Below are 15,519 nucleotides of genomic sequence, written 5' to 3'. Positions count from 1 at the left end.
AATGTTGGTTTGGGATGGAGTGAGGAGTGTGTGGTCAGCTTTGACCCTATCTGATGAACGTTATGATGACCCTCCTCCAGCCAACGCCCGCCATTCACAATTAGTAAGAGGAAACCATTGCTGGTACTACTAATGGTATAACAGGAAACATCTTTCCAAGGACTACCGACCTTCATCGTCTGACAGCAACATTGGTAAAATCCATTCCACCACCCACCAACCTAGTTCCAAAACCTGTTCAGAATTGCTGTAAAATCCTATATTTTAACATGAACTAACATTGAATGATTATTTATTTCATATAAATTTCTTTGAAAAAGAATTATGCCCTTCAAGTTCATGACTAATTTATTTCAAGCTGATTAACAGGATTTTGGGGCCTTCATTCGTTTCTATTTCGAGGCCCTCATCAATCTTATTCTGATCCCCTTTACTCCTGGTTACTGCAGGGTTGGCCTCTTTCCTGTCAAACTAGGCGATTGTTGGCTGTGTGTGGGAAGCAAAGAGAAAAAAAATCAACATTCCTTTTGTAATGATATTTTCTTTTGATCAAATTTTGGGATGATTATACAGTTTAAATGTATGACCTGTGAGTACAACAGACAATTTACTTTTTATTTAACTCGTGCTGTGATTGACCTGAGGCTGCTGGATAGGACTTTGGAATTAGGAGCGTTTCTCCATAAACTGATATATTCTGTATCTCTTAGCTCTGAGTCAAAAGTCTGGGCATTCAAATCCCTTTCCAGAGACTTAAGCACATAATCCAAGCTGGCAACACTGAAGAGAGTGCTGTACTGTCTGAGGTGTCGGCTTTCAGATGAAACATTAAATCAAAGGCTCTATCGGCTGTTTCAGGTAGACATAAAAATCCTATGACACTACTTAAGGACAGCAGGGGAGTCCGACAATATTTATTCTTCAACCAATGCCTGACATAGACAATCTGGTCGTTATCTTGTGGTTTTTCTTTGGGACCTTGCTGTTTGCAAATTGGGTAGCACATTTTCGACATTACAACGATTACACTTCAAAAATATTTCATCGGATCTGTAGTGCTTTAGGACAACCTGAAGTCATGGAGAGTGCTGCATGTATGAATGCAAGTAATCTTTGGTTTATCTGATTTGGGAGTGTTTGGCTCGACATGATTGATATTTGCTTCACTTTGGTGTAAATTGATGGCATTTCTGCATACATATACTGTACTGCAGGGGTGATTAGGGCAGGATAGGCTTTGCCACTGGCTTCATTGCAGCAGCATCACCAACAGTTACAATTTTGCAGCACCAAATTGGAGCCACAAAATCAATAGAAGGTAGGCCAAGATGTGAAGTTTATTTTATTTTACTGGCAAACCTGAGGCTCCAGCTCTGATAAAACCACTTCAGGAAACTATTGCTGTGAATGAGAATGTGAATGTTGACCAGGTTACTGATTAGTGCATTGGGAATGTGGGCAATGCCTCTTTAAAATGCATCTTTCACTAATCAATATGGAGTAGCCTTGTTGGCAATCCATGTTTATCCATATCCTCCTGCCATAGGGCTGGGTCAGAATTATACTTTCCACCTGACTTTGGCAAAGATCTTGCAACAGACATCTTACCCAACATTTTGGAGTTAAAAAAGCATGGGAAGATGCAGTGTCACTGCCTGGTATTCCCAATCTTCACTATCGGAAATCACTGAGGGCTGAGTATCTCCTCATAATTTGCGTGAGAAGATGGCAAGCAATAAGATACGAACTGCACCTTGTTCTTGTCAGCTTTGGGTTGTTAATTTGCATTTCCCTTTTTCAAGTGAGATGGGGCTGCCCCTGATTGTCAGGCCTGTAATAGCATATAGGCCTCCTTGCCCAGCAGTTATAGATACTCAAGATCAAAGGCTCAGCTAGATATAAGCAGTCGGGAGGAGGGCATGTCTTTATTTTTAGAGCATATGGGAAGTGGGGAGAAATCCATGCCAAAAATAAATTGTGAAGGATGGGGAACAGTTCAAGATAAGCGGATGACGATGATTTCCCCATTCATTTTCTAATTATCTGATGATACCGCACAGATCCATGTGACATTTTAAAATATTTACCTATCTCTTTTTTTCTTCCCTACTTCCTGGTTTCTTGTTGGTTAGTCAAGCAGTTGGATGGGCAAGCTGCTTCCAGACTACTGGAACACAACGTGCCAACTCACTCCCAATTGCTGTTTTTTTGTGTGTGTTGATAAGTGCTTAGTGCTGCATCTGGCACTGTTACCAGTCACTTGGCACCAGGGATGGTACCTTGTTGGTAGGCTGAAAAACTGAAACTCCTGCCAATTTAGAATCAGGGTAACAAGATAGTTCCAATGAAACCTAGCCTCATGGCATCTCTGCAGAAGAATTTACTTGCTGTTGACTGAGGCTCACAAGCATCAAGTTGGGGCTGTTTGGGAGGCAGTGATTTATTGTTTGTGTATGAGTGACGTCCCATTGGGTGCACATGCTGCTGGATAAGAAGTAAGGATTCTATCATCCCAAAATACCAGAGAGATTCAGGTCCCTCCTGGCCGTGAGAATCAGGACTTGCTTATCCATAAGGGGTTTCAGTGGAGAAACGACCTCACGGGCATCTGCTTCAACACAGCTCTCCAGGAATTATCAGTGAATCTCAGGAGAACAGTTACTAAAGATGTCACTGCCCGATTCACTTCCACATTCATCATGCTGCTGAGTGAATCTGCATGTCGTTTTCTATTGCAATCTGATCCAAGTTACATAGGTTTTTCTCATTGGGGCTTATTATTGTTGCTTCAGTAACCAGTATTAATTATGCCTTTGTGATTCAAAAGAGATTCTGACACCCGGGTTTGGAGTTGGGTGATCAGTTTTCTTCTTAATTGCAAAAGTCGGGAGAGTTGAGTTAGACTCTAGTTGGAGGCAATCTTGAATACTTGTTCTTTCCACAGCTTTCTCCCGGAGTTGGAATTTATAAGCATATTAATTAAGTTGAATATTATTATCTTCTTTCCTCTGGGGGATAAAAACAGATAAAGATTGAGAAGGAGAAGCAAGCCAAAGCCTCACTGATTGAATTGCCGAATGCCTCACAACAGCTTCCGTCCAGGACCAGAAGGTTAGATCATGCTCAGTTTGTATCCATGATTCTACTTCAGCATGTAGACTCGCTGTTTGATGAGTGGGCCCATACCCATCATAACACCACTGGATTACCTTTTACTTGTGGGCACAATATTCACCAATCAGGAAACTGAGCTATTGCTTATAAACACTCCTCATTTCCACCCCCCTCCTTCCCAGCCCCTCCCCACCCCACACACCCCCCACCGTTCCCCTCTTCTCTCCCCACTGGAACGTAGGAGCATTAGTGTCATTGAAAATCATTTTCAAAAATGATCATTTGTTTTGTCTTTAAAGTTTGTTTGCTGAGGTGTCTGTGGAATAGGAATGTTAAAATTTGATTGTCTGAGCAGAAGGTGATGGTCCAAATGTGGCAGAGCTCAGTGTGATGGCTGACCCCATCCATTTATGCTCAGTTAAGAGATTTTGAATGAGGCCGCACCAAATAAAGGTGAACTTTATTAGCTTTGACCTACTTTTAAAGTGGTAGGTGCACTGGGTGAGGAGATAACATTGGATTTCAAGCCATAGGGAGGCATTGACAATTATGGTGTCTGATATTGCATGCTCACAGGCTTTTACTTTTAATTTTAAATCTATTTTGAGATGTTTTACTATATCTTGTATTCTAATTATTTCCATACTTTTTTTTGGTACTCCTTTAATTTGCTTGAGATTTTCTAATTGGTGTGCATTGTTCCAGACGAATGCGTGTGATCTGCTCTCAGCAGCTCACTCTGGGCTCCAGCTGGTTTCACGTTAAGGTTTTCCCTGCCCCCTTGTCCCTGCTGGGATTTGGAACATCGATTCATGAGGGAATCATCATAACAAACAGAGCAAAAACACACATACCCAGTCTAAGAATCGTGTGGGTTCTCTCCTTTCTAGATACCAACAGTCAGAATTCTTATCTAACTTGCACACAGCTGGCCACTCCTGTCAGCATCTTCAAATGGAGCTGTGGGAAAATCAGCTCTGGCCCTTTTCATTTATCATCTGGTAACTAGCTACGAGGCTGTATTGTTAGCAAACTGGAAGGGTACGTTTTCAACTCAGTGGATCCACGGGGGGTGGGGGGGGGCCTTGCATTGTTGCTGTAGGCGAGGGCACAGGGATGGATTTTGCAAAGCAAGGAAAATAAAGGATAAAGTTTTGCTTGACAAAAATTGCAGCATAGTTGATGGATTAGGGATGTTTTATTTTCTCCGATCTGTACGGATGAAGCTAGTTTCCCGTGCTCCCTTGTTAAGTGGCAGCTGCCAGATGCAGCTCGTGTGTGGAGCTGAAGATGTGCTGGGCATCGTGTGTGTGAGTGTGTCGCTGTTCTAATATTCAGAGTACAATGCAGCCCTCTTTCAATTGAGATTGCAGTTTCAGAAAAGAAAATGAAGGAAATAAAGCAGCTTTTTGCTGCAATTCTGAAAATGCAGGGGAAATGAAATACTGGAGCTCCCTTTTCTCCCACGAGTAACTGCAGTTTTTAAAGTATGCTAATAACCTCCAGTGGTAGTTTCATGTACTGCAGTAATCTCTCCACCCAAGCCTTCTGCAAAAGAACATTGAGTGCCAGCAAATCCATCCTAACGAAGATCGTGTACAATCAACTGCCTCCCTGACAGCTTGGCACTAAGTCAGAAAATTGTGTGTTCAAGCCCCACTCCAGGACTTGAACACATAATCTCAGCTGATGCTAATGTACACTATTGAGGAAGTCCTGCATTATAAGAATTATTGTCCCTCAGGATGGTATTTTAAACCGAGCTCCTTTCTGCCTGTTCCACTGATGCCTGTGCCAAATTACAGGCATTTTATTTCAAAGTGATCTATTGTATACAAAATCCAAGGGGATGTATTTGGGAGCCATAAGAGAACAAGTGCAAATCTTTTCCCTTCAGCATGGGTCTTACTCAAGTGCTTTAACCTCTTTAGGAAATATTCTGCTCATTATTTCCTTCTCACTCCCCTGTGAGCCTGCCAAAATACCAGACTGCCCTCCAAACCTTCCATCTGATATTATGCTTGATGTGAGATTTCTGTGCACTCGCAAACTTTGAAAGCTACGCAGTTTATGTAGTCCTTCAATCTTCAATTCTGTTCTTAAAGCATCTTTGGCGGTGTTCTCTCTATTTCTCCCCAGCTATTTATTTCCTTTAGCCAGCTGAGCTACTGGAAGCTACTGAATTCCCCGTTTTTTTATTAAGAGCATTCATAGAAACAACATTAGTTGGGAGTGAATTCTACATCTCCTGTGTTCCATTATGAAAATGAAGATCCCTTCAAGCCTGGAGACTTGCTTATACCTGGTTAACTATTTTCCTAATTCTGTCCTCGAGGATTATGGAACCTGACGTGATTACATCCACATTGATTCTTGACTCTTTCCGTTTTTTCCAGTGATATCAATAAACGGTTTCCACCTCTGGGTAAACACGTTTGCCGACGCACCCCACCCCCCAGCTTTTGCCGGCTCTGATTCCCGCCACCCGGACAAATTCCGTCTCGGGCTATCAGGGAGGCAACGGCTAAAACTCCAGCATCTCTCATCCCCTGGACTCGCAGGTCTTCTGACACCGCAAATATCGCCACCTCTGAACTCGGGACCACCTCCACATCCATCACATCCGAGAACCCCTGCCGAACCCCTCAATCCTGGACAAGCCTAGAACATGTGGACATGCACACTGCCCACACCTATCGTCTACCACCATAAAGAACCTACTCATCCTCGCCACCATCATATGAGGCCTATGAACCACCTTGAACTGGATGAGGCTTAGCCTTGCACATGACAACGGTGCATTTACCCTCCGTAAGGCCTCTGCCCACATCTCGGTCCCCACCTCCCTTCCTGGTTCCTTCTCCCACTTACGCTTAATATCCCCCACCAGGGCTCCCTCGCACTCCGTCAATTCTTTACAGAGACCTGACACCTTTCCCTCCCCTATTTTGTCATGCGACAGCACCTTGTCCTCTAACTCCAGGGACAGCAACCCAGGAAAGGATAGCACCTCTCTCCTTACAAAGTCCCGAACCTGCAGGGACCTAAGCCATTCCCACTGGGAAGTCATACTCTTCCACCTGGTCCTCTAACTTAGAAAAGTTGCCTCCTATCAACAGCTTGCCAAAGCGCTCAATCCTCGCCTGCCGCCACATCCTACATCTCACATCCAGCGCCGCTGGTGCAGACCTATGATTGTTACAAATGGGCGCCCACGCACCGAGGCACCCTCCAGCTCCAGATGCTGCCTCCACACTCTCAGGGCCGACATCACCACTGGGCACATGCAGTACCTTGGAAGCGCGAACGGTAAAGGCACCAACAAAGCTCTTAAACACGTACCCCTACAAGATGTTGGTTTAATCTGTCCCACACCAACCCCTCCCCCGCGGCCCATTTCTAACCACTGCAATGTTCGCCACCCCCCACCCCAAGAAAGCTCTCATAACCCGTGGGGTTTTCCCCGCCGACGCAAACCCGGAGATCAGCCCATTGACCTTCCTAAAAAACGACGTAGGGTTGAAGGTTGGGAGGTTCTGAAACACAAACCGAAACCTTGGCAGCACTGTCATTTTTACTGTCTGCGCCTGCCCTGCCAGTGACAGCGGCAGCACATCCCGCCTCTTAAAATCCATCCTCATCGGTGTACCAACTGAGCCAGGTTCAGCTTGTGCAATTGTGCTGAGCTCCGTGCCACCTGGATACACAAATACCTAAAACTCACCCCCAGCACCCTAAACAGCAACTCCCCAATGTCCTTTCCTGCCCTTTAGTCTTAATTTGTCGCCCCGGAACTGGCCAAACTCCCTCAGGATCCACATGCTGCCCACATGGTCCAAAATATACAATAGATGGTCAACAGCATACAATGAGACCCTGTGCTTGACCTCCTCCCCACCTCCCACCCCCACCCCCCCCCCACCCCGCTCAATCCTCCTCCAGTCCCTCAACGCCCTAAGTGCCATTCCCAGTGGCTTTGTCGCCAAGGGAAGAGCAATGGAGAGAGTGGCTTTCTCAGTTGATAGGTCAACATCCTACTCACCTTCTCCACATACACTACCCCTCTGGCCCTCTGCAGCTGTCTGACGAAACAAGCCTAAACACCATCTGGAGCCTCTGCCTCTCCTTCAACAGTCTTGCCTCCGGCACCTCCAAGAATATCCTGTCCACCCTGAAAATCTCGTCCACCTCTCCTCCTGCTCCATTTTCTCCCTATGCGCCCAGAGTGATATAAGACTACTAGTGCTTACCACATGCACCACGTTGACTAGGTCCTCCAGGGCCTCTTTCCTCTGCTGCTGAAACTTATCATTCAAGAACTCTACCTACTGCTCAGTCGACCACTGGGCGGGCAGCACAGCCTCCTTGTCCGCTACCAACTTTACCTGTGGCGCACCACTAAGAGTCTTCTGCTCCCACAGCTCTTTCCTCCTTGCACCACTCCTTGTCCGTGAATCCATCCACTAACCACACCAGAAGAGTATTACCTTCCTCAGGCATTCCTGTACCTTTTGCCCTCAAATACTTTACTCTTCGGGTGGGGAAAAGACCGAAGAAAATCCGCCTTGAGTGGCAGCCTCCACCAAATGTGCGACTGCTCGCTCCATGGCTGCCACCGGAAATCCCCAGTACGCTATGTTTTAAAATTAAGAGAGAAAGTTGTAGGCATGGACTCAAGTAGTGTGCTCTTTCCAAGGGCTGGTGCAGACTCGATGGGCCGAATGGCCTCCTTCTGCCCTGTAAATTCTATGATTCTATGAGACATTTAGATGTGAGGAGAGTTGTGTTTTTATAATGATACCGGCGTCAAACAGGCGCTGTGGGTTTGCGAATTTGCGCATGCGCGTTACGACCGGAGCTAACCTGCGGCCTGCGCGCTAGTTGCCCTCTCCGCGCCGGCCCAGACGCAACATGGTGGAGAGCTACAGGGGCCTGGCGGGAGTAAAATAGGTCCACACTAGGAGAAGCCGGCCCGCTGATCAGGAGTCCCGGCCCCGACCGGCGTTGCACTGGTGGCAATGGCACCGATTCTCCGGACGCTGGAGAATCGGCGGACCGGCATCGCGTGAATCGTGCTCACCCCCCCCCCCCCCCCCCCCCCCCCCCCCCCCCCCGTCGCAGAGCGGCAGAGCTGTGTGGCTGGCTTCTGCTCCAGGCTGGATCACATGACACACTTCCCTTAAAGTGACGGCATGCTACTATCCCTTAAAGGCATATTACAACAAGTAGTACAGGCAACGAGATCACCAGTAGAATAATCTTCCCACAAACCATACCAGTGAGTGCGTATTACAACAAAACTTTAAAAGTGATGTATGATACTGATGACAGGGTCCTGAGTAATACGAGCGGTAATCTGAAGAGTAGGCCATATTACTTTTATTAGCATTTTGGTGAATGGGAGAAAACCTCTCAGGAAAGAAGGACTAGGAAACTAAGAGATGGCAAGGACAGTTTGAAACAAAACAATTTGTAGATGATGGGAGGAATAACAAAAGCCTTATTGGACTGCAGAATAAGAAGCTCTGAATAGATCTTCACATAATAAGACTCAGTAACCAAAATGGTTTAATAGAACTGAGCAATTGGGAAAGGTTCCATCTAGGGCGGGATCCTCCCATTCAGAGGCAGAGTGTCCACGTCGTCAGAAAAGCCGTCGCGTTTCACTCGGCGTGAACGGGCCACTGAGAGTACCGAAGGGGCCAGCATGGCGCTGGAGTGGTTCATGCCGCTCCAGCCTCCCATTCAGGCATGAACTGTGCGCCACGCCAACTTCGCATGCGCGGTGGCCTCCCTCAACGTGCCGGCCCCGACGCAACATGGCACGGGATTTCAGGGGCCGGTGCATAAGAAAATAGGCCGGGGGGGGGCTCCGACCGCGGGCCAGGCCCTGTCGGTGGCACCCCCCGGGATCGCTCCGAGGAGAATCCGTGCCAGCATCGGGGCGGCGTGGCGCAGTTGCGGGGATTCTCCGGCCCTACGCCGGGCTGGGAGAATCCCGCCCAGGACACTTCTGATGAAGGGCCATTCGTTTTTCCCAGATCTTTTCTCATCTTTACAAATGGATATCACTCCACTGTGTGCATGTTTCACATCACTGTCCTAATGTACATCATGTGAAATTTATTGAATATTAAAAGCAATCTACTAAATTGAACCAGATCAATATACTCTCATCAATAACCTCCATGGTAATCACTGAACCATTTAATAGTGTCTGTTAATTAGTCAGTTTTAATAGAACTGCAATATTATTTATAAATAATGTGAACTCAGCAGCGGAACTAAAGTAAATTTTGCACAACTCTGGTCGTAAACTCTCCTGGAACTTTCCCATTTATCATCCCCCATCCATTCTTCATGACACGTTTTCCCGTCCAGCTAATTTACCCATCAATTGTGCAAGGTGACTTAATCTTCTTCACAAACTTCAGATGTGAAACCTTCTCAAATGTCTTCTGCAAATCCTATAACTTAACCTGCACAAAGAATTCCAGTCCGTTAGTTGCTTGAAAAGCCTTGCGCTTCACTGATTTACCTGCCTATTTCTTTTTCTTCCTCTGTGTTCTGTTGTTTCTCATGGACTCATTGCTCCGAAGAGTGATCCACCTTTTCACCATCTACTCAGAGCCCATTCTGCTACAATATCCTGCTCCTTATTCTAAACCTCATTCCTGTTTCTTCCATGCATCTTTTAAAATATTTTACATATCGATTGTCATGATTAATCAACGTCTGCAGCATCACATCGTGTGACTGCCACGTGGCAAGGCAAAGTAAATTAATCTTGGACTACTGTCTAGTAATTTCTATGTTCCTGTATTAAAGTTTTTTAAATGATTCAGAAAAAGTGAGAGGCATTAAATTTCTACTCCAAACATGTTGATCATCAGGGTGATGTTAAGGAAGGTAAATGCTGTAAAGCAGGGAGCATTGCAGTAACCATGCATTGATGAGGAATGTACTGTGTGCTGAGCCCTGGCCACATACAGATTGATTGGAAGTTGGCTGCATTGTATTAGCTTCATCACTGGACAAAGAGAGTGATGCCTCACCCAGTAAAATGTGTGAAAACTGTCCTCTGGGCCCTTGGCAGGGGCTCAGTGATTGGTTTGTGCTTTGAGATCAAACAGGGTACAAAAGAACAACTCCAGCATTCCCTCATAAGTAGACTGCGACACTGGTCCAGCAGCTGTTGCTCCTGCTCGACTTTGCAAAGAAAGGCCATTTTTTTTTAAATCACAAAAGGATGTGACTAATAAATGAGCTAAGCCAAGAATGAAAGTGAGCATGAGAGACTATTACAATGCAATAGGGAGATGGGAGGGTGTTGCAAGACACCAGACGGCATTCAGGGGTTGCTTTACATAGAAATTAAGAGTTGTGGGTTGCCTCCTTGGAGAGAGTAGGGAGTGTGTTACACATAACATTGGAGAGCAGCAGACAATGCAGGATAACAAAGTTCTCAATGTGTGACATAGTTGATAGCAGTAAATGAAGATCATGCTTTCATGTGAGTCAGGGACAAAAATGCACATTGAATGAGAGGTCTCTGGGAATGTGTTCCACACAGGAAAATAGATCAGGTTAATGGAGCTGGGAATGCATTACTCATATTTGTAGAGTGGATAAGGGTGTCACACACAATAACAGACCATGACATCACATGAGAAAGTAGAGAGCTGGGAGAGAATTGTTTCAAAAGCTGTATGCAACATTGGAACTCTGTGTTAAGCTGGCCAGCCTTGCAGATCAGCACCCCCCCAATTTGTAGAGTGCACTGGAGAGTGGCTCCTTTATACCCTGTTTGAGTTTTGTGTCTAACCTTGAGAGATGGAACTTGCTGACCTTGTCCTGGGCTGCACGCATCACACTAACAGCCAACCAGAGCTAATCCGTTATCCCACCAGGACTTCTATTTCCCGTATGAGCAGCAAAGATAAAATCTCAATGCATGAGAAGGAGCGCAAGACATTAGAGTCTGTGATGTTGGAGCATGTCAATGACGAGGAAGACAGGAAGAAGTTGAATGGCTCAAGTTCCGAAGAGGAGATGCCATATGAAGCTGAGTCAGAAGCCGGTAAGTCAAAGGGTAATGACGTCTGATTTCATTGGTTGTCGTATTGTTGGGGGGGGGGGGGGGGCTTTAAGTACCTTTCCTGATGATGAATCATGGACGGGATGATTTTCCATTATTTTCTGTTGCAATGGAATGGCGTTGATTTTCAATCCCAAGATCTCACCCACTTTAAGACCATGTATCCATGCGTTTCTCTTAAGAAGATACTTATTGGAATTCATGGTGAAGAGTAAAAATCAAAGGCTAAGAGCAGGAGGAATCCATATTGCTCATTGAGCCTGCTCAGCCACTCAATAAAGACATGGTTGAATTTCTACACCAGCTCCACTTTCCCACCCTATTTCCATATCCCTTGTTTACTTTGGTGCACCAAAATCTCTTGATCTCAGTCTTGAGTTGTGGTGAGACTGCATCTGGAGTATTGTGTGTGGTTGTGGTCTGCACAGTTAAGAAAGGATATCCTTGCCTGTGAAGCAATGCAGCAAAGATTCACTAGGTTGGCCCCTGGGATACCGTTTTGGGGAAGGAAACCTGTTTCATGATAGGCAGAGTACATTGTGTTTATATTCTCTGGGATTTAGAAGGATGAGGGGCAATCTCATTGAAAGCTACAAAATTCTGATGGGGGCTTGATAAGGTAGATGCTGAGAGATAGTTTTCTCCTGGTTGGGAGTCTAAAACACGGAATTACAGGTCAATCACCTAGGATTGAGCTGAGGAGAAGTTACTTCAAATCACTGTGAATGTTTGGAATTCTCTAGGAGGATTGTGGATGATCCATAGATTTCAGGCTGGGATAGACAGGCTTTTGATCTCTCAGGGAATGAAGGGATATGGGAAGCAGTTGGCAAACTGGAGTTGAAGCCATGATCGTATTGAATGGTAGAGCAGGCTTGATGGGCCATGTGCTCTTCCTATTTCTGGTATTGTGTTAAATATATTCATAGACTGAGTATCCACAATCCTCTGGATGAAAAATTCAAAAGATTAGCAATTTTGAGCGAAGGAATTTCTCCTCGTCTCAGCCCATAGTGGCATTGTCACTGGATTAGTAATCCAGAGACCCAGGTTAATCGTCTGGAGACCTGGGTTTGAATTCCACGATAGCAGATGGTGGAATGAAAATGTGGAATTAAAAGTCAAACAATGACCATGAAATGATTGTCGTAAAAATCCATCTGGTTTACTAATGATCTTTAGGGAAGGAACCATGCTGCCCTTATCTGGTCTGGCCTACATGTGACTCCTAATCCACATCAATGTGGTTGACTCTTAAATGCCCTCTGAAATGGCCCAGCAGGCCACTCGGTTGTATTCAACTGGGATGAAGTTATTACCACCCGGCATTGACCAAGGTGCAAACTCAGCCCTTTGACCCTGCAAAGTCCTCCTCACTAACATCTGGTACCTTGTGTCAAAATTGAAAGAGCTGCCTCACAGACTTAGTCAACCAACAGCCTGATGTAGTCATACTCACGGGTGGCACAGTAGTTAGCACTGTTGCTTCACAGTGCCATGGTCCCAGGTTCGATTCCTGGCTCGAATCACTGTGTGGAGTTTGCATGTTGACCTGTGGGTTTCCTCCGGGTGCTCCGGTTTCTTCCCACAAATCCCGAAAGATGTGCTGTTAGGTGAATTGGACATTCTGAATTCTCCCTCAGTGTACTCAAACAGGCGCCGGAATGTGGCGACAAGGGGATTTTCTCAGTAACTTCATTGCAGTGTTAATGTAAGCCTACTTATGTCACTAATAAATATCATACCTTACTGACAATGTCCCAAACACAACATCACCATACCTGGGCATGTCTTGTCCCACCGATCCAGGAATGGTGATGTTGGTGTTTGGGACATTGTCTGTAAGGCTGTATACCACTGTGATGGCACAGTGTGGCGGCACAGTGGTACTCATTCAGGACAGAGTTGCCCTGGAAGTCCTCAACATCGACTCTGGACCCATGAAGTCTCATAGCACCAGGTCAAACATGGGAGAGTAGGCCATGATTGCCACATAACCTCCGTCTCCCAGCTGAGGAATTTGTACTCCTTCATGATGAACGTCACTTGGAGGTAGTACGGAGGGTGGCAAAGGCGGAGAATGTACTCTGGGTGGGGAATTCAGTGTTCATCACCAAGAGCGGCTCAGTAGTGCCACCACAGACCGAGCCAGCTGAATCTGAAAGTTCGTAACTGCTGGGCTGGAACTCCAGCAGGTGATGAGGGAACAAGCAAGAGGGAAAAATATACTTGACCTCTTCCTCACCAACCTGTTTGCTGCAGATGCATCTGTCTATTACAATCTCGGTAGGAGTGACCACCACACAGTCCTTGGGGAGACAAAGTCCTGTCTGCACATTGAGGATACCCTTCATCGTGTTGTGGGACACTACCTCCGAGCTAAATGGGATAGACTTTGAACAGATCTAGTGTTATGGGCCAGGATTTAGAGAACCCCAAAGTGTATCATGGAGTTCACCTGACTCACAACTTTTAATAGATTGTGGTGTGGGGAGCACACAATCCACTCTACAGGTGTGGTACAGCAGAAATGGAAAAGTATTTTTTAAAACAAAACAATCTTTATTCTATGAACGCAAGTTAACTTCAGTGACTATCTTAGCAACCATCAATTCAAATACAACCCCCAAAGAATACAACAATAAGTAATCCTTAATAACTTCCCAAACAACATCCAGAAGACAAAAGAAACGCTATTTAACAGAAGCACATCAGGTTTACATTCACTACTGAGAACATTTATAATTCTGAATTCACCAAATGATCAAGAGATAGTCTTTTCATGGCAGAGGGATTTTCCACTGGCTTATCAACCACCATAGGCATCACTCCCATCTGCGATCCAGCTATTTCATTCCCCAAGATGAACTGTATTCCTGGACAAGATAGTTTCTCTATTATTCCTACTACCACTTCACCACTCTTCACTGGACTTTCCAACCTTACCTTATAAAATGGAACACTGCTCTTCTCACCCTGAATTCCACATATTACCACCTTTTCTGGCAACATTCTTCCCAAGCTACATAACTCCTCATCTCTTACCACCAAAGATTGACTGGCTCCTGTACCTCTTAAAATTGTGACTTCTTTACCTGCTCCTCCTGATACACATGAGTAAACTTTACCCACACAAGTAAATTCTTTAAAGAGATCTGGCACCTTCTTATCAATCACTTCTTGAACAGGCTGTACAATCCTTTGCACATCCTTTGTTTCACTTGGGCTTTCCTTTACCACTTTAACAAACCCCACTGTCTTATCCTGTTTTACCACATCAGCCTTCCCAGTGCTTTTCTTCAACCACCAACACTGTGACTTTACATGGCCTAGTTTATTACAGTGGAAACATTTGACATTTTTCATTTCTTTTCCACCCTCCTGGATTTCCTTTTTAATCTGAGGTACACTCTCATTACCTCCCAAAAGATCACCTTTACCTTTACCACTTGAGTATTTCTCATGTCCCCAGTTTCTGTCCCTCACAGGCTGAAACTGATGTCGGAAACCAAGCTTTGCTTTATGAACTAATTCATAATCATCTGCCATTTCTGCTGCTAACCTCGCAGTTTAACCCACTGCTCTTCCACATGAGTTCTCACTACAACAGGAATTGAATTTTTAAGCTGCTCCAAAAGCATAATTTCTCTGAGAGCTTCATATGTTTGGTCTATTTTCAAAGCCCTTCTCCACCTTTCAAAATTACTCTGTTTGAGCCTTTCTAACTCCATATATGTTTGACCAAATTCTTTCCTTAAATTTCTAAACCTTTGTCTGCAGGCTCCAGACACTAGTTCATATACACCTAAGATGGATTATTTCACCTCCTCATATGTCCCAGGTAACTCCTCTGTTAGTGATGCAAACACATCACTATCTCTACCTACCAGCTTTGTATGAATCAGTAATAACCACATGTCCTGTGGCAATTTCATTTGTTTAGCTACCTTCTGAAATGAAATGAAAAAGGCTTCTAACTCCTTCTCATCAAACACTGGCAATGTTTGGATTTATTTAAATAGATCCCCACCAAGCCTTTGACTGTGAAGCTCTTTCTCACTATCCTCATCACTATCATCCAACTGTAAGTTTCCCTTTACGCCTGCCAATTTTAACTGACTGTCATGTTTCATGGCCATTTTCTGAAGTTCAAACTTTTTTCCCTGATCTGTATCTCCCTTTCTCTTTCTTTTTCCTCTCTCTCTCTTTTTCCTCTCTATGTCTTACGTATTCAAGCTGCTTTAATTCTTTCTCATGTTCCATTTGTTTAATTTGTAACTGAATTTTTGCCATTTCCACTGAGTCAA

General features: G+C 45.0%; 1 protein-coding gene across 4 annotated transcripts in view; it reads left to right on the top strand.

Moving 5' to 3' along the window:
• The window catches only part of LOC119971660 (protein phosphatase 1 regulatory subunit 12A-like), a 266,177-nt gene that overhangs the window by 156,847 nt on the left and 93,811 nt on the right, over positions 1 to 15,519 (top strand). For all 4 annotated transcript variants that reach the window (XM_038807505.1, XM_038807503.1, XM_038807502.1 and 1 more), the window contains exons 7-8: positions 3,026 to 3,111; positions 11,025 to 11,194. In XM_038807505.1, the coding sequence (XP_038663433.1) occupies positions 3,026 to 3,111; positions 11,025 to 11,194 (256 nt within the window). The remainder of the gene's footprint in view (positions 1 to 3,025; positions 3,112 to 11,024; positions 11,195 to 15,519) is intronic.

This window comes from Scyliorhinus canicula, chromosome 9, assembly GCF_902713615.1.
Source record: "Scyliorhinus canicula chromosome 9, sScyCan1.1, whole genome shotgun sequence".
Taxonomy (NCBI): domain Eukaryota; kingdom Metazoa; phylum Chordata; class Chondrichthyes; order Carcharhiniformes; family Scyliorhinidae; genus Scyliorhinus; species Scyliorhinus canicula.
Note: the sequence above shows the minus strand (reverse complement) of the source record. Positions and strands in the feature narration are given on the sequence as shown.